The sequence below is a fragment of the Haemaphysalis longicornis genome, unplaced genomic scaffold (assembly GCF_048455015.1).
Source record: "Haemaphysalis longicornis isolate Haplotype H1 unplaced genomic scaffold, Haemaphysalis longicornis Haplotype H1 scaffold_1, whole genome shotgun sequence".
NCBI classification, from domain to species: Eukaryota; Metazoa; Arthropoda; class Arachnida; order Ixodida; family Ixodidae; genus Haemaphysalis; species Haemaphysalis longicornis.
Window position 1 is genome coordinate 68,923,491 of NW_027526203.1, and position 27,455 is coordinate 68,950,945.

A 27,455-nucleotide genomic window follows, 5' to 3' on the forward strand; every position below is an offset into this window, starting at 1 on the left:
GTCCATTCCTTGTTCTTAATTTCTACTAATATGTCCTTAGCACACTTTTGTTCCCTGACCACACTTTGTACCACACTGTTTACTCACTGGCAACGGGGCTCACAACTGTGCAAGAATTGCATGGTTTGCCCCAGTGCCGACACTGTGGGCATCAAAGGTTGTCCATTAAGCTGGGAAGGGACCGCTTCGTCCTTCCCCTAACATCTGGTGGGCATACTGCCCTTGCCTGAAATGAGTTCCTACAGTCGTCAAGTCTTGCGGGAAGTAGAGGGCCTGTCTCTGGACCTTGACACGTGTCCTGCGCATGTGGTTGCTGGCAACGCTTCCAGATAAGTTCACCCATCAAACTATGGTGCAGCGCATGTTTCTTTCAGATGCAGACATTCCTTCCAGGCCCCAAGTCAGGATGTGTGCTTTGGGAAGCCTCGAACAGCACTGAGCAATGCGCCATTTCCTAGCTCGGCTGTGCAGGCCAGGAGTCCACATTCACATGTGAAGTGTTGGACTCCTCCATTGTCGCGTCCACGCAGCACTGCTGACCGCCTCCAGGCGGGGCCGCCTGCTAGCTGAGGGGGGGCCACCTGGAGAGCAGCCACCACTGCCCCGCGTCTTTTGTAGTATTCCGCACGAAATAAAATGACTCTACTGGTGGCTTTAGTTTAACCTGCATGCCGGCACTGATTGCCTGCACTGGTGAATTCCTTCACAAGGCCTCACTATTGCACACAATTAGAAAATAATGCTGGCCAGGCTGGAAAGCAAACTGCTCCCCAGTGGCTAGCAGTTATAGAACGAAATTCAAGCAGTGCAGAGGTGCGTCCCAGCGCAAGTCCATGCTTTCTGTTTTTTTCTTTGCCAGGCTATTCATTATGCACATAGACACACAAGATGGGAATATATTATCGTTCGTGCCTTGCTGCTCCTGTACTAATTGGCGTGCTAAATTTCACGCCACTGGACCCGTGTCCTGTAATCAAGCGTCTATCTGTTAGCAAAGTATACTCCGAGCAGCAGAGAAATAAACGACACCACATAAACGCTTCCAAGAAATCCTATAACTAGCACGCACAACTAACAAGGTCAAGTAATGAGTGATTAAATGGCCATTTTTTTTTTTCAAGTAAATGTCAGTGCGTGCACCACATTGCTGTCATTGCATTGTGTGCACAGCCCACACCAACAGTTTCAACACAGAAGGTCACTTTCCATTTTGGGCAGCTGAGTTGGGGATGTGACACATGTTCACGCTGCCATTCCACAGCGATCAGGCCCTAGCTGGGTAATGAGAGGTTCATATATCCGTAAACAGTTTGCCCTGTGCTGAAAATATCTTGCAGTTTTGTTTTTTGGCCATAGAAAGCACATGTGCATTAGAATTCTATAAATAGAGTACCGGCCCACATTGGTTGCCACATATAGTTAAGCTGCTTTAGCAAACAAATTGACATAGCAAAAGAATGAAATTTTTCCAAGCCATAAACTCAGTACCAAAAGCAAATGTTATTGCATGCTATTTCCGTCTTTCTGGCATGTTCATACCTATTGAAAGCAGCCCCACTTGGTATCCTATGATGTTATTTCTTTGGTCCAGGCAATGTCACCATCCCCGTAAAAAAAGTAAAAAAAATGAGTTGCTTAATTCACACCAAAGCTATGCCCACGCTATAAGGGGAGCAATGTTTTCATTAAATACATCCCATTCACGAGGTCCACTATTGGACTGATGCCCGACTAAAAATTTATCATTGCAACCACTGGCTCGTGATAAATGCCCTCAACACTTGTAACAAAAACACCACGAGTCTGATCCTGCATTCGCAGCACTTAAGAATTTAGGAATTTTTTATAGCATACGTACTTAAGGTGATAAACAATGAAATAATTCTTGCGAGCAGTTATTTCCAAATTTTGACCAATGAGCTCACCGAACGAGCGGCTGTGACAACTTTGCCTGCCTATTCCTAAGCTTTGTACCATACTTGATACAGTATGTGCAAGAGTTGAAGCTGCCAAGCTTAAAAAAGAAATGAGAAAACATTAAACACACATTATAAATATGTGTCATAATTTTTGGCCAAAGTACTACATCAATGAAAACTTCTGAACAACGCTCCTAACATTTAGAAATGAGTTACTTGAGCAGGAGCTTGGACGTCCAATCAATCAGTCCCTTTAGCAGGCAGCCACCATTTTTTTTTGCCGCACACTGTTGATTTGTTCTAAAGCTTAGGCATCACCTGTGGAGCTCTTCGTGTTTTCACACAACGTGAAGTGGCCTTTGACCTGCAGCTGGGATTCTCTTCTCCCCATGAAACTGCTGCCTGCCTGCTGCCTTTTCTCTCCAACATGTTGCATTGAAACACTTCAGCCAAGGCTTCATTTGCTGGAAAGGCGAGTAGTACCAGTAAAAGCCGCATGTGACCAGGTCGAGTTTACAAACTGGGACCAGTTATTTACTGCTGATTTCGCAAATGTCTAACGCATGCTAGGCAAGTATTATACTATCGCTGTACTGTAAAATATCTTATTACGGTATTTTCAAATCTTGTAGCTGTGACTCGAGAAATACACCGGACAGCCAATGGACATTTTTATTCTTGCACAATGAAGCCATTAAGGGCTTTGTGGTTTTTCAACGATAGTGGGGTGGCATTATTTTGAGTAACTCGCTGAACCAACTGTGCTGTGGCCAGATAGGCCAATGGCATTTGCAGCTGGTGCTCCAGTGGGCTAGAGCCTATTGCAGCCGATTGGCTTCAGTGATACAAATGTTTTCAATGTGATTCCAAGAACCAACAGGCCCTAATTGGTTACTTTTCGATTGGATACTAAAACAGAACCAGAAATTCAATTGTGTCCAATTGAAAAATTCCCCAAGTTTATTCTTTTTAATCGAATGCCTGCTTGAAGGGACATTTGAAAACATCTGGGTTGCAAAAATATGCTGTGCAGGTACAACCTGCACAAAGCCGCCACCATATAAAAATTCCGTGTGAATTTCACCTTTCCGTTGTCTCCCTTGCACTGTCCTGTGGACACTGCGGTCTTTATTGCAGCATGCCTGCCTCAATGCAAAAAATGAGATGAAGATGTGAGAGGGCAGGCAGCTTGACGGCCCTGCTTTTTTTTTTTGGATCCCCAGATGATGCTTCCATACAGACATGGCCAATATATTTCACCATGGGAGTCGAAAAATTGTGTGAGAAATCGGGTTAGGGTTTAAACATTGCTTTAGTGGTTCACGGCGTGGCCAACTATTTTTTTTTTTTTCATGGGCACCATGTGGGGTGTGGGTTATGCATCTGGAAATACAGCCGCAGCAGTTGCTTCATAATGCAGAAAATAACAAAAGCGTGAAAACAGGTATCACCACCCATTACACTTATCCAAACAATAGCTCGTGACGTCACGAATCATACGATTGGTAACGCTTGTTAGGCAGTTTTCAGTTTTTCATAAGAATAAAAAATTAATAGTCACCCTTCGCTGTTTTTAAAATACCTCGAGCTAGCAACAATTACCAGACGGGCGGAAGGCTTGTCTCGATTTAAGCCGAATGTTTTGCTGCACACACAAAGCCTATTATCCCTTGCATGCACAATACGACAGCAGCCACTGGTCACGTGATTGTGGGCACAATCAACTTGGCTTACAGTCCGCTCTAGAGCTCAGCATGCTGGCATAGATGGTGCCTGCCTACCTGCTCCTTTCCAGAGTCCGAAGACGACTCCCGGCAGCTCTCAATGCTCGCCGACATGACGCCCGGAAGCGCAGCTCTGCACTCAGCCAGGGATGCCCCGGAGCCGTCCCTGGCCTCCTGCTCAGCGGGCAGCCCCTGGTGCGCACAGGAAACACAGGAGGTTGGGCTGAAGAGATTGCCGGCGCAATTCCCTACAGCAGCATTTTTTATACAGTTGAACCTTGTTATAAGAGGCATGGATGTAAGAGACAATTGGGTGTAAGAGACACTATTCACCCACATGGATAGCCACCCTATCTTTCCCATTAATTTGACCTCTTTTATAACAGACATCCCAAGTAGAAGATAGCTGGTTATAAAGGACGTTAGCCTTGAATTTTGGTCAACAATCTCACTTGTAACAGACATTTAACTTTAAATGTGCTCAAGAGGACTGTGATTTGGGCGAGTTGGTGAATGTTCATGATTGACAATCCAGCGCGCAAAAACACGGCACAAAAAAGAACGAGAGTTAGACAGGACAGCGCTGCTTTTCTCTCGTTCTTTTTTGTGCCGTGTTTTTGCGCGCTGGATTGTCAATCATGAATAATTTAGATGTGCTGTCACCAGTCTCTAACTGCAGTTGTGTCCGTTGTGGAAACAATGGGGATGACAGACGCCAGAAGTCGTTATTTATTATAACTACACACAGTGGTTCAGTCAGCTATGAAACGACGAGAAGCCCTGACAATGGAAATGCAATGTACAGATGTGTTTAAAGCTTACCACTATGCGTACGAGTGTGACTGTGCATGTGGGCTTCTGCACAAGCCAAGAATACCGGGAGTGCGCAGTGGGCTTTTCCATCATGTAGCTCCCAATCAAGAAGCACTGCAAATGTTGAGTCCTGCAAGCATGATGAATAGCCAGAGCACACAGTGGAAGAAGCTGTGCGCTCTGGCTATTCATAAGGCTTGTGAACTTGAAATGTACGAGTCATCTTTCACAAATAGTGAAAGAAAGCTTGCAGGAGCTGTTGTAAAAAACACTGTAAATACAGTCATGAAGCAAATAAATATTCAGAACGATTTCATAAATTCTGGGGGCAAAAGATAACTTAGAATAAACCTTTTGCAACATACTGTAGCATTCTTTGTAGCTTATTTTAGTCATACGGTGCCCACATTTAACTAGGGTATGATCAGTAGGTGAAAACGTGGTACCCTGCTTATAAGAGACCTCTCATGTAAGAGACAGAAACTGTTCCCTGGTATGTGTCTCTTATAAAGAAGTTCAACTGTACCTGCTGAGACTCACCAGGTTTGCATGGAATCTTGCACTGTGCGACACAAAGGCTTTTCGATGCAGGGATTAAACTGCCCTGTGAGGTTTTGCGGAAAGTCAAAAGCATTGAAGCGAGTGCTCTGTGGCACTGATTACTGCTTATCACCATCCCTGTCATTTTGATCTGAACTACGTGAATGCTTTAGCAGTACAAAAGGCATTACTGCCGCAATCATCTATAGTATTGTGAACTGAAACATGACACTGAGGATCAGTAATACTATTGCAATTCAAAAAACAACTTTCAGCGGTGCAGTCTGCGTGCATCAATGGAAGGGTATGTTTTTATTTCGAACAGCAGCTTTTTCTGGCTTGGCTGTTTTCGAAGAGCTGCCTGCAGAAGCTGATGAAAGCTGTAGTGTGAGGCCGACTGGAACCAGCACACTACACACAGCACATTCAACAAGTGGCACACTAAATTCACCACTGAAATACTGATTCACGAAACATTCCTTTACTTAGTTAAGTAACAGCTGAGCACAACTCCTGAAGGCCAGTTCTCATTGGCCTTCGCTTTCGTCACAAAGATTGAAAGCCAATAAGAAAGGGTTTTTTTTAACCCTTTGAGGGTCACGGCCGTACATGTACGGCATCGGCAAACACTTTCAAAATGGTCAATGACGTACATGTACGGCATCGCTTGTATATTTAAAAACCGTGCCTTTTTTGCCAACTTCTCTTGCTTGGCATGTGCTGCCACACTTCGGAAATACATCAAATTTTTTTCTTGCGGCGATGGCTCTTCTTTTTATTTTTGTATGATTTACTTCAGCGGTGTGCTGGCTATCGCTTGCGCATCTGCTAACGAGGGGGCGCGCTGGGTATTGCCCACCGAGAACCCGGCCGCCTCTCGCTTCTTGTGCCTGCCACAGACCAAGGTCACCTGCAAAACTGATGAGGCTCTTTTCTCGTTTTTTTTTTTGTATTTTATGAGTGGTGCGCCATCTATCGCGCAGCGGCTGGTTTCGCTATCGTCCTCCGGGCGCTTCCCGCTTTTCGCACCCGCGAAACTGATGTCTATCTGATTTTGATTCACTCAAAAGGTGCCGGCTTGTTACTCTCTCATTTTTATTTAGAATTTTTCTTGTGTAACGCCATAATAAACCACATGTATGTAACAACACAAATGATTTTTTTTGTCACTTTACGATCACTCCCAAAAAATTTTTCATTATTTTTTCTCTATATAGATTCGTCCGTAGAATTTAAATCAGCCATAAAAAAAATCGACCCTGGGGGGACGCATTTGGCGAAAAAATTCGACCCTCAAAGGGTTGATGTTATCTTGATGTGGGGGAGGGCAGCATACAGGCAAAGTTGGCCACCAAGCCCCACACTTCATGGGTGGGACTTGAAGGCACTGGCAAAGCTTTCCCAAGGATGTCCAAGAGGTACAGTCCTCTCGAATATCCCCCCCGACCCAAGTGAAGCTTGTTCGGGCACATTTTGTTCGCGCACACATCTACTACAATGCTAAATGAGCATAATTAATGTCCACTCTGCCATAATGGACCTCAAAGAAGTAGCAAAAGACCATTATGGAGTAAGGGGAAGGGCATAAACCCAACAGAGCATTAATCTGTTACAGTAGAACGCCGGTAGTATGACTTTCAAGGTAGCACACGAAAGCGTCGTATGATCGGGGTACAGGTAAATGCTGCCGTAGCAGGTGGCCTCATGCGACAGCTGGGTTGAGAATTTATTTAAATGACTATATTTAGCGTGTTCTCGCGTAATTTGCCAACCCTAATTGGAATCCCAAGTGTCTAAAAAAAAAATCACACATCTCCACGCAGTGAACGATGCCAAGGGTGCGATGTACTGGGATGCAAGTTGTGTATTGCCTGTGTGATGAGCGTCATTGTCCATGTGTGCTGATGCACTCTGAGTTTTAAATGATTTTTAAGCACAGTAAATGCGCTATAAATGACAAGGGCCACACAAAAGACAATTCGCGTCCCAGTACTTCGCACCCTCGGCATCGTTCCGGCGTGGAGATGTGTGATTTTATTGACCCAAATTGGGCTGAATTTTTAATGAATGGACAAACGTGTGTGCAGTGTATATATACAGTGTTTTATTGACAGTATTGGTGGTACGTTGTGACGAGTTCCGGGATGCGTTGCCCCTTCACGATCACCGCCTTGTGATCGGTGAAGTGCACAGACAGTGGTTGTTCGAGCGGGGCTAGATGGCAGTTGGCAAACACGAGGTCTATGCACGTTCCCCTGATGGTCATTGGTTGATTCCGGAATGCGCATAGGCGTGCACAGAGTTATCGATTCCCGACCTCTTCCCACTGAAGGCCTAGCGGTCCGAACACAGTGCAAAGAGGGATGGTTATAGAATTTTTATTTCAATGCGATGGAATTGCAACACATACAAAATATTTCTGAGCAGAAATTTTCACTTTCATGTGATACATCGGCAAGGCATGGGGCAGATTTGCCGCCCCCCTTCAGATGATTAGGGGGGGCGGCCGCCCCCCCCCCTGCCCCCCCTGTGCGCATGCCTATGGGAATGCGTTTATACACACATTGCACTGCAGCACTCTCTCGTGTAGCTCGCTGTAGTGACTGTAGTTTCAATTGCAATTGCAACTGCTCTTTTTCCGCAATTTATCATTGACACTTTATGAATTTTGCTTTGTTCTTGTGTTTTGTACCCTTTGAAATTTGCACTCTTCGCTACTGCAGTTTGCGGCGTTCTCTGCAGATGGCGCGCGGATGGTACTACAGTGTGCGCCGCTCTCGATAGATGGCTTACAATGCTGTGCACACAGACAACTCCAGACAATGGCACGGACACTGCGAGGTCCTAAAGTGCTTCGCCCCTATAAGAATGATGATTTTGTGGCCCCTCCCCCCGTGGCATCTGCGCTGTCGCTGCCTGCCATCACATGCCTGTGCTGACTTCTACTAGTGGCCTTGGCTTGTGGCACATGGAGTTGGCCACTCGTGTGGACACTGGCAAGCTGCCCCTGCTGGGGGCAGCAAGCGGCCTCCAGGGGCACCCACCTGTGGTTGGGGCCCCCGGGGCTGTGTGGCGGCCGCCTCCTCTGTGGCTGGGCCTTGCCGCTCAGACGAGTCGCTGCCTGACGTCTTGGGCGATGAGGGGCCCCCGCGAGTGGGCGAGCCCTTGGCAGCGTCGCCAGCCTCGGCGGTCGGCCCGCCAGCAGACCTGCGTCGTGGCTACGCGCAACAGTGGCCGCTACAGGCCCCCTGTGGGCAACAGCTCTGGGCCCAGAAGCGCATTCCGGTTGACTCCCCGGCAGCAGCAGCTCTAACCATGCCAGAAGACTGCTCGTGCGGGATGACATATCCTCTCCCACTATAGGGACCGGGCGGCCGTTGTATGGCACCACCGTCGCTTCAGCGAACAACGCCGCCCGTGGCGAACCGCTCGTCAGTGGAATGCCGGTGGCGGTCAGCGCAGCGTAACTGTGCATGGCTTTCTGTCGTTCTTCTGCGGTGCGGCTTGCAAAGCGTACGTAACCCCACGGGCATTTTTCAGATCGGTAAATCTTGAGCGGGGATGTGACCTTTACGAGGCATGCCATGTGTGTGATTTACGCCCATACTCAGTATTTACAAATAGCAGACGACGCTCAATGCGCCAAGCTGGAAGTCAAGCTGAAAGTGAAAGTTCGTTGCTTCATGCAATTTTTTGATGCCTGCATGCAGTTTCGCGTATCGAGGAGTATACTGCAGCTAAATGCTCCCACAAAGCCCGTGTGTGCAACCGATCTAGGAATGCTGCGGCGCTGGTCTTGGGCAGTTGATGACGAAACGGGGTCGACGTCGTGCACAAGCGAAAGACAAAGTTGGGGGGTGTCTTCTAAAAGATTTACCTCAAAACAGAAATTGTGATGGACGACGCTTCCGTAACTTAATTACCTACGGCTGAAACGTGTTTAATTTCACAGAAATGCTCTTACTACAGTCATCGGGAATCGTTGATAGAATACATACCGCATGATAGTAGAACACTATTGCTTGTCGTGGAGAAGCATTGCTTTACAAGAATTGCAATGGTTGCTGGCTAGTTGGTAAATGGTTTTTCAAAAACCAATTCCTGCGTGGCTGAAGGACGCAAGACAGGAGTACTCAGCTTCACAACTGAATGCTGCGGTCGGTTTACAAGCTGCCACCTACGCTTGAAAAATCATGCACACCTCCGTCTAACGACGATGAGGGTTTATCGCAAAGTTCTATCGATGGGTTTCCTTGGTTGCCTTCTGGATTTAAACTTTGACTAATTGAGCGTCGAATTTGACCAGCACGCAGTTTGGTCTTCTGATCTCAGCGTCTTTGACTTTGACCATTTCCCATTCGATTTCGCAGGAAGAAAGCTTTGCGTTCAACCATCATAATCATTAGACGGAGGGCTAGATGATATTGCTGTCTAATTTTGAACTTCCATGCCCCCCTCTCCAAATCTAAACTTTATCCAGCGTGTCGGAAATGTGTCTGTGCTGGAGGACTCGGGCTGATGCACCCATATTTGAGGCAACTAATCGCGCGTTTTTGGTGTCTTCACCAGGCATTACACGATTTTTTTAGGTACTCTGTAAAGAATACTTCAGCATTAAAAAACACCAGCTGACGTTAACGCTGCATATTTTTAACTATCGGTGCCAGCATTTATTCCACGCAGGTGGTAAAACGGCAAGGGGAGGAGGGATGGTGGATGGTTTGAAGCTTGGGCTGTTGAGTTGGTGAATAACTTTGGCTCTTGATTGACCCCCACAAATGTGGGATTTACACTTCGGCTTTCAGCCTCCCATGCTGTCACAGTGTCGCTCACCAAAACTGAAGGCACAAAGCTCACGGTTACAGAAAGTGTAAACTACCGCAACATTTCTACGGCTACACGGTAATCCATCTCGTATGCAGGTGCCTTTCTATTTAAAGCACACGTATCGAGGTATCCCAGCGCTAAGGCTGGCGTGGAAACCATAGTCATTGAAACCAGTGAAGGTAATTTAAAGTGGCATAAATGAATAATAATGTTGCTAATAGTTTTATTCCTACTCAGATCGCGCGGAGACAGGCGCAGAGCGCTGCAAAAAGCGATCGTGTCAATGTAGCCCATTCCCAAGCTTACAAGCATCCAATAAGTTTGCGTAGCCGTTAGTGCATATAAGAAGAAAATAATGCTAATAGTAGTTTTATTCGTACTCAGAACGGGTGTAGCCAAGCGCAGATCGCTGCTAAATGCGCTCATGCCATTGCAGCCGATACCCAACTTTAGAAGCGTCCGACAAGTTTACGTAGTCATTACTGCATCTAAGAACCCAACACATCTGTCTAGACTTTGTTTCACCGCACATATACGCTCACAACACCACCAAAAACATTCAAAGCACCGAAGGAAACACGACAAAAACAACGGGAGGCTGTGTAGTCCAATGCACCGGCTCATTCCACTGACGAGGGGAGTGCCGAGTGGTGGCGCCACCCGTCCAGCTGCCCGGTCCCTATAGAATCGTGCACATTGTACCATCACCTATGTAAATGAACACACGAGTCAAAGGCCCAACCACATGGACACATAAAACTGACGAACTTGCGCATCAACATAAGTGTGCAGTGACATACACCACTGCCTTTACACAGAAGATGCCGCCGGAGAGGGCGAGTAACCACATAGGTGCCCCAACACGCGTGTGAGCCCAGCATACTCAACTGCACCGCGCTGCGTGGCTAGACAACCCCAGACTCATCTTTATGGTGACCAGCTCAACTACATTTTGACTGAAATAAAACAAATGATTTCAATTCTCACAAAATTATATACATTTAATACAGTAACAACTAAAACAGTACTTGCAACATTCAAAAATGTTAATAAATATGCTTACTTGGCAGGCACAAAACCCTCCGCTTTATTTGGCGTAAACTCCCTTGCTCTCATAGTTGCTTGTTGCTTCGCGTGTTTTCTCCTGTTTGTCTGCTCTCTGTATTTTACAAATTACTTAAGTTTTATTATGTAATTATAGTTAAGTTAGCTTATTTGTCAATTAGCTTTACTTGCTATACGACCTGGCCGCCAGATAACATCCCCGCCAGAGGTAGACGTCAACACCGTGCGTCCGAAGGTTGCGTCGATATCTGGCTCGCTGTAATTATAGCGTAACAAGCACATAGCAATGCATTTGGCGTACTCCGGTGTACGTCAATTTTATGTGCTTAAGCCGAGCTATGTCAATGCGAGAGTACATTGATTTTGTGCGTGTATGCGGTTGGGCCTTAACAGCGCTTGCCAGGAATGAAGAAATGCAAGACTCACTCGCCGCAAGCTGGACAACCGCGGTGGTGGAGCGATGGGCTTTTCAAACTCGAACACAATGACTGCAGCTGCAAGAACAACCAAACGAAACCAATGTTACCTGGGCATAGCTACATGAACAATGCAGAAAAGGACACACAAAGGGAGTCACATCCCATTGATGGGCAAAACACACCCCATTAAATGTGACCTGCAATAACATTAGCACTCAAGCTGAGGCATTCTTCAATATAAAGAATTGAGAAAAGTTCCAGAGAAACCTGAAATTTGATGCATTGCTCATAGGAAACTAGTAAACACGGACAAAAAAAAAAATGAATGAAAAGCGGATAAGCCACAGTGTAATCCATGACAACATGCTCAAAGAAAAATATGACGCGGACAGTTTTTGTTCTATTATCTGCGGCTTGCAATCATCGCCAGCTTGGCAGATGAAAGAGAAACTGAAAGTTGGTTTACACATCCCGTATTTACTTGCGTAATTTGCACACTTTTTCTTGCTAATTTAAGGCTTCAAAAAGAGGGTGCACAAATTACACGGGGATTTTGTGGAAAAAGTCTGAAATCGTATGTAAATTGCCCTAACACGGAATAAACATTTAAGAGAAAATCTGGTATGATAGCACAAGTGAAAGATACTTATTTTTATACACAGCACTTTTGACTAGTCCTATCCAGTTGTGGTCTAGCCCGAATCGCTGGCCGAGAAGTCCAACTCAGAGAATTGTCCTCAGTTTCATTAAGTGCGTTCGACAGCCCAGTCTTCTTGAAGCTGTGCTCCGCGATCATGTCCCAGGCTGCCATGACCCACTCGCAGACTTTCTCCAGTGGCGGTCTCCTTATCCCCCCAGTGGGAGTGAGCTCGTGCTTTCTGCTAACCATCCACTCGACGCACATCTTGCACACGTAGTCCTTGAGCGGTTTGTTGACTAACACACCCAAGGGCTGCGGGACAGGTGTTAGGCCACACGGGATGACTGCAAGGTTGGTCTGCATGTCGCGCAACTTCTCCTTCATGCTCTACACAAGATGTCCTTTGAGGCTGCCGAGCAACAACAGTGATGGCAGTCGCAGCAAAGCCCCAGGTCTCTTGCCCCAGACAGTGTCGATGCAGTCCTGCATCAGCTCCTCGTTCATCAATCTGTTTTCTTGTGCACTGATGTGAATGAGGCCTCCCAACGTCAATTGGGGCACTGCCTTCCTCTTAAACACTCTTAAAATCCTCTAAAAGCAGTCTTAATGACAAAGGTGGGAGTTTGCAGCCATCCGTTGTCACGGCAAGCATCACCGTGCAGCGTTATTTTTCGCACCCGGTGGTCTTGATGGGCACAGACGTAACACCTTTTTCATTCACCGTGGTGTTGGGTGGCATGTCGAACGTCAGCGGCGTTCCGTCGACGTAATCCAACCAAGACACGGTGAAAACATATGACCTTCTCCTCGTAATCCTTTGGTAACCGCAGGCTGAAGGTAGTTCTCTGTCTGAGACAGCTGGTGGTGTCTCATGAAGCGCATCACCCAGCCTCTGTTCGCCTTGAAGGTCGCAGCAGGGACCCCTTTCTCATGTGCGATCTTCTCTGTCTCAAACTGCAGCATCTCGCACGACACTGTGAGACAGGATGACCTCATCTGTCAAACATACTTCAACAGCTCTTCTTCCATGGCTGAAAACTTTCCTTGTTTTGGTCCCCAAAATGCCCTCATTCCAGGTTTAGTATTTTGGAGTGAACTCTTCTGTTTTCTCGAATAGCACACGTGGCTCTCGTTTACACTGAAGTTCTTCGCGGCAACACAGTTACCTTTTTCCTCGGCAAACTGAATCACACTGAGTTTGAATTCAGCCGTATAGTTATTGTAGTTCATCACTACCAAAACAAGGAAAGTTTTCAGCAAGGAAAGTTTTCAGCCCCAAAATGCCCTCATTCCAGGTTTAGTATTTTGGAGTGAACTCTTCTGTTTTCTCGAATAGCACACGTGGCTCTCGTTTACACTGAAGTTCTTCGCGGCAACACAGTTACCTTTTTCCTCGGCAAACTGAATCACACTGAGTTTGAATTCAGCCGTATAGTTATTGTAGTTCATCACTACCAAAACAAGGAAAGTTTTCAGCAAGGAAAGTTTTCAGCCCCAAAATGCCCTCATTCCAGGTTTAGTATTTTGGAGTGAACTCTTCTGTTTTCTCGAATAGCACACGTGGCTCTCGTTTACACTGAAGTTCTTCGCGGCAACACAGTTAACTTTTTCCTCGGCAAACTGAATCACACTGAGTTTGAATTCAGCCGTATAGTTATTGTAGTTCATCACTACCAAAACAAGGAAAGTTTTCAGCAAGGAAAGTTTTCAGCCCCAAAATGCCCTCATTCCAGGTTTAGTATTTTGGAGTGAACTCTTCTGTTTTCTCGAATAGCACACGTGGCTCTCGTTTACACTGAAGTTCTTCGCGGCAACACAGTTACCTTTTTCCTCGGCAAACTGAATCACACTGAGTTTGAATTCAGCCGTATAGTTATTGTAGTTCATCACTACCAAAACAAGGAAAGTTTTCAGCAAGGAAAGTTTTCAGCCCCAAAATGCCCTCATTCCAGGTTTAGTATTTTGGAGTGAACTCTTCTGTTTTCTCGAATAGCACACGTGGCTCTCGTTTACACTGAAGTTCTTCGCGGCAACACAGTTACCTTTTTCCTCGGCAAACTGAATCACACTGAGTTTGAATTCAGCCGTATAGTTATTGTAGTTCATCACTACTGAAGCAAAAGGTGATTGACTGACGGCGAAATGTGAGCACAAAGGTAGGATTCCGTCCCTGTGTGTACACAGTAAAGAGAGGCGGAGGGTTCTGTCGCTGTGCAAACGCAGGAAAGGAGAGGCAACGCTTGGGCGGCACCACAATGGGGCTGATACACCCTCGCATAACTTTGATGAAGAAGTTATTTAGTGCTTATGACTCCGCGTCTGCCTTTGTGTGCGAGAGAGAAAGAAAAAGAGGAGGCAGGCACACGCTCGAGCAGTTCCAACTCCCTGTGGAAAGGATGAAGGAAGGGGTGTGCATGTGTCGGGAGGGGCGGGGAAAGGACAATGTGGCCAGGTAAGGCGCCTGCATGTTCCTCCTCGCTTCCACTCCGTTACGGAGGGATGATGAGGAGGAACTTCCAGGCTCGGAGGAGAAAGAAAGGAGAAAAGAACGAAGGGACTATGCAAATGCAGTCTCGTGTATTACTGCACTCCTATGTGCCATGATGCCGTGCTGCCGTTCAAAGCATGCTTGTTTGTTCACACGCACCAATGGGTTCTCTCCTCGGAAGAGACAGGAGGCACCAAATATGCGATAGAAATTTTTTTCTTATTTTTTTCTGTCCACAAATTATGCGAGGGCAAAAATTATGCGAGTAAATACGTACGTCTCAGCCACCATTCACCATTTCGAAGGGCTGTGCAACCTCCCACTTCACCCTGTCTTTTGAGTGCCTGGTAACTAGATGCAGACTGAGGGTAGGGGGAGTCATGTCTTCTTTTGTAGTTTTGGACAAATCGACTGAACAACTACAGTAGCCCAAATGTTGCAAGAAGAGCCAGCCTTAAATTTCCGTGGCTACATAAATACATATGCCTCACCCCAACAAAGGCAAAGGAAGACAACAACAGCTCTCCAAGTGTCTACTGTTCCAAGTCAGTGTGCAGAATCAAATGAACGACCACTCGATAAGTGCAGCTGTTTCTTTTTGGCACATTCTCTTTTAAAACTCGAGAATGCACATCCACATCCACATTTTTAAAGTTCAAAAGTGCGAACGGACAGTTGCTTCAATGAATTCGGGTACATAAAATTGTTCCTTGTTGAAAACAAGACATGCCCAATTAAAAAACATGCAAACTATGGTCTTTGTAACTGTTTAGGACTAGTTGAGCACCTTGAACATGTGCACCATGGCTTCCTCCGATGATGATGATGATGATTTGATGATTTCTATTGGTTTCCCCTTTGTATCGAGGTGATGACATGTCATCTTACCAAAAAAGACTAATATACCTATGTTTTACACTTTTGGTTCAATACTAGCGCTGCTTAGGGCAGGCACAAAAAGCTTATTAGGCACGAAATACTTTTTTTTTTTCTGTTACAGGTGTTTTCTGTTTTCTCCACTAGAAGCGACAGCAGGCTTTCCCGCAATGCACCAGTGGCATGCAGGCAAAGGGGGCAAAAGGAGGAAAGGGCTGTTGGGGGTGACACCGGCTGATCAAGCTGCCTGCCCAGCTGAGGTAAGAAAGCATGGCTGCTTATTGACACAGTCCCCTGTTTACTGAACAAATGAAATGACCAAACCTCTAATGCTCCTTTTATTTTATGTGGGACACACGAGAGACACGATGCCCTTGTCTAGCTCAAAGACACTCCTAGACACCGACACAAAGCTCTCTGGCCAATATTGCAACACTTGCAGAGCTGGTGTGCAAGCAAGCTTGCTTGCACAAGCTCTGGTGTGCAATTTGGTCTCAACTCTGGTGTACACGCTCATATTATAAACTAGGCATGAAATGCTCTTCACACAGCCAATGGTTAAGATTCTTGTATGGGCACATATGCGTTGTGAGCACTGGGACAGACACCACGAGCAAGTGCTTGTCTGCATGCCATGAAGGCATACAAACAAGCGTTTAAAAAACAGGCTAATTTTTCCCACCTTGTGCTACGAAGCACAAGCAGGGTTCGTACAGGCTTCAAAAGCAAAAATTCAAGGGTTTTCAAGGACTTTCAAGGACCAGAAAGCACATTTTCAAGGTCTCCATCTAATGTTTTATCGGGGAATATTTATAACTTTCTCACCACAATGCAAAATTTTGTTATTGCCCAATACCTAAGCACATTAGTGCACATTTAGACAGGCGCTAACGAGTTCGTGAATGCTCCCCCAGCTTTATTTTTTATTTCATGGTTGGTATTTAGAGGTTTTCTTTTTTCTTGGTGTTCTGCTGAGGCTGTTTGATTTCAAAACTGAGTTAATGTTGCCTGCATATCCTGCTTTGCCTGCAAGAGTATCAGCTGAAATTAAATCAGCAAGTGTTGCTGCAAGGCAGGATGAACTTTGTACACGTCCACCATTTGCACGTAAATGCAAACGCAGATGGAGCGTATGAGCCACAGACTAGATACGACATGCACGATAGAGAACAGAAGCCAGCTTTCACTGGATTGTATTGTGACATGGATTCTATTGAGGAGTGCTGCTCGCAATGTTGCCTCGTAATAATGAGAATCCACCAAACTCGTAATTTCATGCAATACACTGAAACTTGATTGTTACAATGTTTCTTCACATTTTTAACGCCTAAAATCCACGACAAACACTTTAAATTTTTGTGAAAAGACAGGGCCATTGGTTCTCTCCAGAAAAATCAAAGGTTTTCAAGGACCATTTAAAAATTCCAGGACTTTCCAGGCCTTGAAATTGACACTTCTAAATTCAAGGGTTTTCAAGGTTTTCAAGGAACTGTGCGAACCCTGACAACGCATGCGTATATTGTACGCATATGCAGTTTCCTGATACGCAGTTCCCTATACGCAGTTTCCTTTCTAGAACTGACAGAAGCTCCACGGGACTGCTGTTTACATTTTTTTTAGGAAAAATGTGGCAATCTCATCCTGTAAGAATATGTATCTGTATATATATATATATATATATATATATATATATATATATATATATATATATATAGTTAGGAAATGAGGGACTCGTTGAGAACATACAGAAAGATAGGTCGGCAGTCTACAACGCCAAAGGAGGAATAGGGGTGCTAGGATTTTTTTTTTTACTGTGGTTAGTGCAGTTAACATTTTTGAAATATACGTAAAAAAGACAGAAAGAAAGAAAGAAAAACACGCGCCCAGAGTGGGGACCGAACCCACGCCTTTCGATTAGATCTCGAATGCCTTACCAATTCGGCTATCTGGGCGACTGTGTTATTCTTCACTTTCTGGGGTATTTATATTTACTAGAGTGGTATCTGACGCTTGAGGGTGGTAGCCAGTGCCCCTCTGACTTTACGGGGAGAAGGGGACCTTCTTTTTCAACCCCTGGGGCGTGACTCGAACGTCTACAGCCTGTCATCAGCGGGTCAACTGGCAGGGAACCCTCTTATGCTACCTTGGCATCAAGGCTGCCAGAGCAGAGACCTTTCTTTCTTTCTGTCTTTCTTACGTATATTTCAAATATGTTAACTGCACTAACCACAGTAAAAAAAAAAAATTCTAACACCCCTATGCCTCCTTTGGCGTTGTAGACTGCCGACCTATCTTTTTGTATTTTCTCAACGAGTTCCTCATTTCCTAACTATATTATTCTGCGAAAGCCTAGCGAGGGTCTCATAAGAGGGTTCCCCGCCAGTTGACCCGCTCATGACAGGCTGTAGACATTCGAGTCACGCCCCGGGGGTTGAAAAAGAAGGTCCCCTTCTCCCCGTAAAGTCAGAGGGGCACTGGCTACCACCCTCAAGCGTCAGATACCACTCTAGTAAAGATAAATACCCCAGAAAGTGAAGTAGAACACAGTCGCCCAGATAGCCGAATTGGTAAGGCATTCGAGATCTAATCGAAAGGCGTGGGTTCGGTCCCCACTCTGGGCCCGTATTTTTCTTTCTTTCTTTCTGTCTTTCTTACGTATATATTTCAAAAATGTTAACTGCACTAACCACAGTAAAAAAAAAAAAATCCTAACACCACTATGCCTCCTTTGGCGTTGTAGACTGCCAACCTATATATATATATATATATATATATATATATATATATATATATATATATATATATATATATATATATATATATATATATCAAGGTTGCAGTCGTCATTGCCAGTGCTATTCGGCTTTTTTCGAAATATTTAATAGGGCCGAATGACGTGTGCTTGTCACGTTTCTTTGATTCATTGATAAATAAGCGAAAATATAAGTCGAGAAAAAATCCGCCGTTTTTCCGGGAGCGGGACTCGAACCCACATCTCCGCATAACCGGTGCGGTGCGTTCGCCATTACGCTATCCCCACAGCGGCTTCTCTCTCGACTTTAAAGCGGGGGTTTATATTTACAAGAGCTGTGAGGCCGGTCAACTAGCGCCGCCCCTCGACTACCGCGGGAGACGTAGAACGTCTTCTTTCCCAGCGGCCGCCACGTAGAACGTGGTCGGAGGTCGGGGTTAGCAATTGGCATATCCGAACTGCTGGAGCCAGTGCCTCGTAATGCATGTAGCAGAACAGAGAGATACGGGACGAGGGACTCGGTAAAGATACATATCAAGGTTGCAGTCGTCATTGCCAGTGCTATTCGGCTTTTTTCGAAATATTTAATAGGGCCGAATGACGTGTGCTTGTCACGTTTCTTTGATTCATTGATAAATAAGCGAAAATATAAGTCGAGAAAAAATCCGCCGTTTTTCCGGGAGCGGGACTCGAACCCACATCTCCGCATATATATATATATACCGTAATTACTCGCATAATCCTCGCACTTTTTTTTCGGAAAAGTCAATGCAAAGATAGGGGTGCGAGAATTATGAGGGGAAAAAAAAAAAATCCGGTGCACAGTGTTGCCAATTTGCCGTCTGCCAGTCCCGCTAAATGTAGCGGTAGTTTTTTGTATATGTAAGCTCAGTGTTGCCAACAGCAGCTATTTCTTTTTATTTTATTATTTACAACGTACACAGTCTCCCGTCGATCAGCGATCATGAAATTGCCGCCTTTGCTTTTTGGCGCGCGCCCGTCATGTGCGTGCTTTACTCCAGTAACGCACGTTGAAGTCGGTGACGCCGAAGTGCCTGCCTGCGGCGCGGTTGCCGTGTCCGATCGCGTACTCTATCGCTTTCAATTTGAAAGCGGCAGTGTAGCTGGCGTTCTTCCCCATGGCGAAGCGGCACAAAGCACAAAACAAAGAGATCAAAAAGTTCTCAAAATGGCAGCGAGATATCCACCACTGACGCGAGTGACTCAGCTGCTGCTGCTCAACGACAGGACCGCGACGGCGACACGACAGCGGGCTGCGCGAACGCTGTCTAGTTGTGCACACGCGAAACCGGCTCAAAGACAGTGTGAGTAGCGTGTTAGGGCGCTTGTTAGGGAGTAGCCATGCAGGTTGTTAGGGCGCCTGGGCAGCCTGGGTGGCCTTGGATGCACAGCGCTCTCCGCCGAACGGAGAGGCGGCGGGGGAGGGCGCGCGTTGGAGAGCGCGTGCACCATGCGGGTTTCGCGAGCGGGCAACTTTCGCCGCTGCAAAGTTGGGGGTGCGAGGATTACGCGAGTGCGAGGTTTACGCGAGTAAATACGGTATATATATATATATATATATATATATATATATATATATATATATATATATATATATATATATATATATACACATATACATATATATATACATATACATACATATAGAAAATAACGGTTGGCAGGCAAGAAAACCTCGGAAAGCAAAGGGGAAGATGTGGTAGGTCACTGAAACAGATAAAAGAATTTGGAAAGAAAGAAAGAAAGTAGAAAAAAAAATGCCCGCCGGGTGGGATCCGAACCCACGGCCTCCAGACTACCAGTCTGGTGCGATGACTACACCGGCGGGGCTATTTTCCCCTCCACTTTCAGGGGTATTTATGTTTAGGTATTTTGGTTTCCTGCACTTTGGGGGTGGTAGCCAGCGCCACTCTGACTACATGGGGTGAAGGTGACCTTCTTTTTAACCACCGGGCTGTGGCTCGAGTGCCTTTGACATGTCGAGAGTGGTCGACCAGCGAGCCCTCTTAAGCTCCTGAACCAAGACTGCCAGAAGAGAGGCCCTCGTTATGCATGTGGCAAATCAGAATAGGAAATGAGGGGCTCATTGAATTAAGACAGAAAATAAGGGTTGGAAGTCAAGAAAACCTCGGAAAGCAAAGGGGAGGATGTGGGAGGCACCAAGACTGCCAGAACAGAGGCCCTCGCTATGCATTCGCTACATGCATAGCGAGGGCGTCTGTTCTGGCAGTCTTGGTGCCATAGGGAGCTTAAGAGGGTTCAACGCTGGTCGACCACTCTCGACATGTCATAGACACTCGACTCACGGCCCGGGGGTTAAAAAGAAGGTCCCCTTCACCCCGAGTAGTCGAGTGGCGCTGGCTACCACCCCCAAGTGCAGGAAACAAAAACACCTGAACATAAAATACCCCAGAAAGTGGAGGGGAACATAGCCCTGTCGGTAGCGTAGTGGTCATCGCACCAGACTGGTATTCTGGAGGTCGTGGGTTCGTATCCCACCAGGCGGGCATTTTTTCTCCCCTTTCTTTCTTCCGTTCCAAATTCTTTATCTGTTTCAGTGACCTACCATATCCTCCCCTTTGCTTTCCGAGGTTTTCTTTTCTGTCCTTATTTTCTGCCTTATTTCATATTTCAACCCTTATTTTCTGTCTTATTTCAACGAGCCCCTCATTTCCTATTCTGATTATATATATATATATATATATATATATACAGTGTAGACCATTTATATCGTAACCGCTTATTGTGCGGGACCGGATATAACACGGGTTTTTGTGACCACCGGTTTGCCTCCCATAGAACTCAATGCATAAGCATACCGCTTAAGATGCGGTTGGCTGAAGCACAATACCGTTTTTAGTGCGGTTTTTCGGCGGGTCTGCTCATCGACCGGCGCAGCTGGGGCATCGTTTTAGGGTAGCAAAAGAAAAAAAGAAATGATGAAATCGGCCATCTGACGCAGCGCGCACCCCTTGCTCTCCTCTAACTTCGACACAGAAGCAAAAAATAGGCACCCTTTAGTTCGCGCGTACGTGATAAACACAGCTGTCCTTGCTTGATGCACTTCGGAAGCTAGTGACCGACTCCCCATCCGCGCGTGGCAAGTTGTTTCTATTAATCGTGAACCGCATGGCCCGTTTTCGCACACGAATTGTGCAAATCGGCGTTGCGCTTGCGTTTTTTTCATGCTCGCGTCTACGATTCCGCGCTCACGGTGGCTTCTTCGTGTGGCAGTGGGAGGAGCCTGACGACTTGCACCAATGGAAAGATGCGCACCTAATGGCGGGAGATTCGAAGCGCTCCGAGCCCCCCTCGATCAGATGAAGGGACTTTAGTTTAGGCTTACCACCGCGGTATTTTTTGATGGGCGCTTTCACAAGCAGCGTGGATGGCAGTTTATATTCCACTTTGCGGTCACATTATCAGCTCTTTTCTTGCACGAGCATCTGCGCTTGCGCCGCACGATTCTTGCACGAGCATCTTCGCTTGCGCCTTGTGCGGCATTTCAGCAAGCGGTTAGAAGTGGTCGCTACAGCTGCCTGCACCGCTTCGCGGCCAGTGCCGACGCCATGTTGCCGCCTCTTACCGCGCCGCACACATTACAACAATTGTATCCGCACCGGCGTCACCGCACCTGCGGCGTGCGCAGCACGTTTTCGCGAGAAATCGCTCCATGCGGTTGACGCTTTAGAACGTTGTGCTTATAGATAAGCCACCGCTCTTCCCGAACAAGCGAGCTGCGCGAAGATTTCCACCACCAGTACGTTGCGCTGATAAGCAGCCGCCTTCGGCATCGTGAACACAAGGTGGAGTAAAAAAAAAAAAAAAAATCCCGCTGGCCTATTATGTCTTGCGGCACCTTCATAGGCGCAAAAAACGCAGCCATGGTATTTCAAAACACAAACACAACGGAAGTTAAAGCTGCACTCGCCGTTTGTAAGACCGCGCTTTTGCAATGTGTGAGACCCGGCAGCAGCGGCTGATGTTAAAAATAATACGAAATAAGGACCCTTCCTTCGTTTTTAGGCGCTGTGCATTTGGGTGATAAAAAATTTAGCATGACTTGAGAGGTAGGTGGCGATTTGGTTGAATTCGCGCACGTTTTGGTTATAGTGCGGTACCGCTTATAGTGCGGAGTTTTCCACCTCCCGCGACATACGTTATAAGTGGTCTACACTGTATATATATATATATATATGTGTGTGTATATATATATCTATATATATATATATATATAGATATATATGTATCCTTGCCACGCTAACACCAAAGCACCACATCAGCTGAAAGTGTTGCCCCCACATAAAATATAATAAAAAAGATGGCTACATGTTATGCATGTCTGTTTATGCAATAGAAAAATTTTGCAGGCCCTTGCAAATGAGCCTTTTACTTTCCTACATGCTATGTTCTTGAAGTATGCTTGAAAATTACCGTATTTACACGATTGTAAGTCGGCCCCAAAAGTTGCATGTCTCAAAAAAAAAAAAAAAAAAAAAAAGCGAGCGCCGCCTAGAAAATCGTATCACAATGAGAAGCTCTTCCGTCAACACACACGGCGGCTCTACCATCAATGATCGATGCTCCCACAAGAGCTGTGCGCTCGCGGTATGTGCAGTAGATGCTAAAAAAGAAAAGCTTTGTATAAGCACCCAGAATAACCATGCGCTGTGGGTTGAGCGGGAAGAACACATTCGCTGCAAGATGACAACCATTGAAGCAACCGGCAGCGGCCACTGCCGTGCGATACCAAAACAAACAACATGGCGGCTGACAGAAGCGGCCGCGCTCGATTTACTTTCCAGCGACTAACCTCCCATCATCGCGTTCGGAAGTGCACTAAACAATGTGATATGACTTGGGCTACGCTAGCACCGCTCATTGAATCAAGGGATTCGCTAATACTCATTTTGCTTACTAGAGACGAATAAAACGCATCTTGACGCGTTTTTGCACGCGATTCGTGCGCGTCAGCGTTGCGCGGGAGACTTTTTCACGCCGTGTCGCCGATTCCGTGCACGCGGCAGTGGGAGGAGCCTGACGACTTGCCCCAATGGGGAGGTGCGCTCTTCATGGCGGCAGTTTAAAAGTACTCGGGACAGCCGGCTGGCCCCACCGGAGATGTTTAGGCTTACCACGGTGGCAGATATATGATTGGCGCTTTCCCTAGCGGTGCGGATGATGCTTTATAGTGTCGTTTTTGACCACATTATCAGCTCCTTTCCTGCACATACGCCTTCGTTTGTGCCTTCAGTGATATCTTAAAGAGTGGTTAGAAGTGGTTGCTGGAGCCTATGTGCACCTCTTCGCGGCTGGTAACGCCGCCATGTTGCCGCCGCCGATCGCAAAGTGCACAGCATGCGGGTGGTATTCGCAGCAGCGTCAGTGCGGCGCATTTTCGCAAGCAGAAACCGCCCCATGCAGTTCACACTTTAGACCATAACCATGGGAACAAGGGTGAAAAGCTGTCCCCACCTCGTAGAACCCCCCCCTTGCTCGTATCTCTTGCCGTTACTAGCGGTAGACGGTTCGATTTCGATTCTAAGTCGACCCCTGACATTGGACTGTAAAATTTGACAAAAAAGGGTCGACCCACAATCGTGCGAATGCGGCATAGATTTCAGTTTATTTTTGGAGAATCCCTAAATAGTATTCAATGTAATAAAAAAAAACATTGCCTTCAATTTGCAATTACTTGAAAAAAAAAATTTCGTTTTGCATTTGCTTCAAAACAAAAAATCTCTTTGCACACCCCTAGAAATCACCACACATTCACTTGAATCCAAAAATATTTGCCTTGATCCACCACTATTTGGAACAAAATCATTACTCTTTTGTATTTGTTTTAAACCCAAGAATCACTATTCGCACACCCCTATTCACTCGTGCTTCACTGATCCCTCATCCTGTCGTCTTTCGTCCGTGTTTGCTAAGTAGTGCATCAAATGTCGCGATGAACAAGCGCCCTATCCAACTTCACTGCCCACAGGGCCCACGCATGGAAGAGTCGCCCTTCTCGGTGGTCTCACCATCTCGGATCTTCTTCTGGAGCTCGGGTGAGAGGGACGACCAGCTCTGACAGTGCACCACACGGTTGGCGTTGTGGATCAGGAACCGCTCGCACTGTCGCTGGATCTTGCGCAGCAGCTCGATGAAGTTCTGCGGGCGAGAGAGGGGGGGGCCCAGCTGTTACTCCCCGCCAGCCGAGTGGAGGTAGCTCCCGCTCAGGCTGCGTGAAGGCGGCGGGCCACCAGATGCCCTGCGCAAGCTCCCACTGTGTTTGCCCTTCTGAAAACAGGCTCTGTGGGTTGGACAGGCAGCAAGTGCCGGAGGAACAGTGTGGGCTCCTTCAAAGTGCAGCAGGGAATGAGAAGAGAATGTCAGCCCACCTGTGGCAAGGGAACTGCGCAGTTGGTGTGGAGTACCAAATTCTGCTGACACGCATATAGGTGAAAACAGCCATAAGGTCCACTTGCCTACACATTGTAGTACAGTTGAACCTCGTTATAACAAACTCTGACATAGCGAATGATCAGCTATAGCAAAGTAAATACAAGCTTTGGTTGGTCGCGCTTCATTTCAATGACGCCTATTCTTTCACAACGGAACTAAAACTGTGAGAGCCGTGCACGATATCGGGTTTAACGAAGAAATGTTTGACCATGAGGCTGAGAAGCTACTTGGAAAAACCCCCTGGCGTCCGACACTGCAGAAGTAAGAGTGTGTAAAGGCCCTTTTGTTCGTGGACACTGTAGGAAACTTCATCCTGCTCAGTGCTGTGAGCAGGCACCAGACAACGATCACATCCTTCCTCATATAAGAGCTCGGGCCTGTTCTGTCAAGTGAACTTTGTTTCGTTGTAATTTCGCATGCTCAGGTTCTGGTTCATTGAGCGCTTCAAATGCAACAAGGAGAAAGGCAAGGGTTACCTTGTCTATAGTGGGTTCGAAGCCTTAAAAAATGCCATTTTGTATCAAGGATTTTTGCGTAAGCCAGATTGTCGATTTGTTAGAGCCGATTGTTACCTCTACTCTTGTAACGAAATCCGTTATAACGAACTAATAATTTGCTGTCCCGATTCTACTTTGTTTCAACGAGACTCGACTGTAGCTGCGACTGTAATCTCTTGTCTCAGGAGGTGAATAATGTGGGCACAAGTCCATATAAGAAGGGAAGGTCATAAGCACCCGGTTTGCATGGGAGTGAGGCAGCACTTCCTCTCTTCCTTATAAGGATGTGATGATTGTGGGGTGTCTGGTGTATAGTTATATGTTTTTTTGAAGAATAAGCGCCCTTCCCATGCTCCCTTTCACGGCAGCCCACCCCCCCACAGTGGCGACCCACCTGGGTGGCCCCCCGCTGCAGGCTGTCGGGCAGCAGGTGGTCGAGGGCAATGCAGGAGAGGCAGGCCGTGTCCGGCGACAGCCCCTCGGCCGCAGTCAGCAGCGTGTCCTCCAGCGCAGTCACGTTCCAGCTCTGGCCCTGCACGGTGGGCCGTAACACTTTCCTTTCGCGGTCATCGCTGCGGCTAGACACCTTCCCAGGGCTGCATCTTGGCCCTCACGGGCAATGCAGGGGCCGCACCACTGACTCTATGCGAGCCATTCAGCTTTCAATAGCATAGAACCCATGCGGATTGTTTTCACCACTTTCAAGTCAGCACATGCAAACAGATGGCCAGTCACGCTCAGTCAAGGCTCGTTTTAATTAAAAAAGTTACATTCAGGAAGTTGCCCCCTACGCTGCCGCGGGTAAAAGGCAAGGAAAAGGCATTTAGGCAAAACAAAGGCTCGGCTACATTGGAGAAGTTTCCCACAAAACGCACAAAGGTTGAGAAAGCAGCACACGGTGTTTCTGGCCCACTACCGTGTGGTCCAGAAATTTTAGTGTTTCATATGCAAAGTGGCATTTCTCTGGTTTCAACGACAGTTGGGCAGAGCGTATGGCTTCAAAAAGTGCACGAAATCGCATCAGGTGCTCTTCAAATGTTTTAGATGCGACGCTGAGAGCATCTCTTGTTGGCGGCCCTGTGCTTCCTGTGTGCGTCCGTCGGCGGCGGCGTCCGCACTCTCCTCCACTCTCCCCCTCTCCTCTCCGATAGTGAACACTCTCTCGCGAGGGGCATTGGATTTGATTCGATTGGATTGGCTTGGATTGGATTAAAGTGGATTGCGTTGGACTGTTTTGCGTCATAGCCGCGGCAGACGCACTGGCGCCGGCGCGTGCCCAGGTGAGAGCGAACACCCTCTCTCAACATCTGCGGGTGACGGCCCAGCGCGCCCTCACTCCGCCGGTGGGCGGCGCTGCGCGCGGTGCTGCGCATGTGCAGTACTCTCTCTCTCCGCGGTCTCCTCTCCTTCGGGCGCGCTGCGCATATAACCGGTGTGCCGCTCTCCGGCGGCCTTTCGGTCGATGGTTGCTCTCCGCTTGCGCTTGAACCCCCCTCAGCGTCGCATCACACCAGGGTTCCCGCGAGGGGAGGTGGGCGTAATTTTTTTGAAAACACCACAACATCGTCCATATATACAAGGCACGTCAGCTTTTTTTAGTCCAGACAGAACAGTGTCCATCATTCATTGGAAAGTGGTGGGAGCTGAGCACCATCCAAATGGGGGGACCTTATTCGTATAATCCATCCGGAGTGACGAAAGCTGTTTTTTCGCTATATCTCATTCAGCCACCTCAATTTGCCAATAACCCTTGCTCAAATCAATAGATGAGAAAAACCTAGCATGACGCAACCGATCCAATGAGTGATCAATACGTGCAATGGATAGATGTTTTTCTTTGTCACTTTGTCGAGGCTACGGTAGTTGATGTAACAACGGAGAGCACCGTCTTTTTTCTAAACAAGGACAACCAGTGATGCCCACGAACTCGTTGACGGCTGGATGACGTCGTCTCAAACATTGAATTCTTTTACTTGGCAAAAAATTGCCTCCCTTTCTTTCGTCAAAACTCGGTACAAGTGTTGGTGAATGGATCGCTCGTCTTCATTGGTGATGATGCGATGTTTGGCACTGGTTGTTTGTCGCACTTTGGACATAACAGTGAAGCAGTCGCTGAATGAGTCGATAATTCTGCAAAGCTGTTGCTGTTGTGACATTGTCAGGTGCAGGTCATTCTCTGAATCATTCTGTGCAGAAAACACATTTAGGCTGAGTGGCATGTTCTCATCTCTTAGTGCGGCGAGTTAAAATGATCTCCAGCTTTTTGGCTCTCCGAGAAAAAAGGATGACTGAGTTATCCAAAGGCGGTAAGCATCGCCGGTGGCAAGTCGTGTTTCGTGAGATCATCACTTTATTTCCCCCCAGTAACTACACGCCAGGTTGCACAACCAAAAGTTGCTGAAGCCGAACAGGCAAATTTTG

General features: G+C 46.8%; 1 protein-coding gene across 1 annotated transcript in view; it reads right to left on the minus strand.

Annotated features, from left to right (window-relative positions):
- Positions 1–27,455, minus strand: part of LOC144177141 (uncharacterized) — a 70,823-nt gene that overhangs the window by 13,501 nt on the left and 29,867 nt on the right. The window contains exons 9-13 of the mRNA XM_077705253.1: positions 25,429–25,566; positions 24,114–24,243; positions 11,315–11,382; positions 8,041–8,214; positions 3,701–3,835 (exon numbers count right to left, since the gene is read on the minus strand). Coding sequence (XP_077561379.1) covers positions 3,701–3,835; positions 8,041–8,214; positions 11,315–11,382; positions 24,114–24,243; positions 25,429–25,566 — 645 coding nt within the window. The remainder of the gene's footprint in view (positions 1–3,700; positions 3,836–8,040; positions 8,215–11,314; positions 11,383–24,113; positions 24,244–25,428; positions 25,567–27,455) is intronic.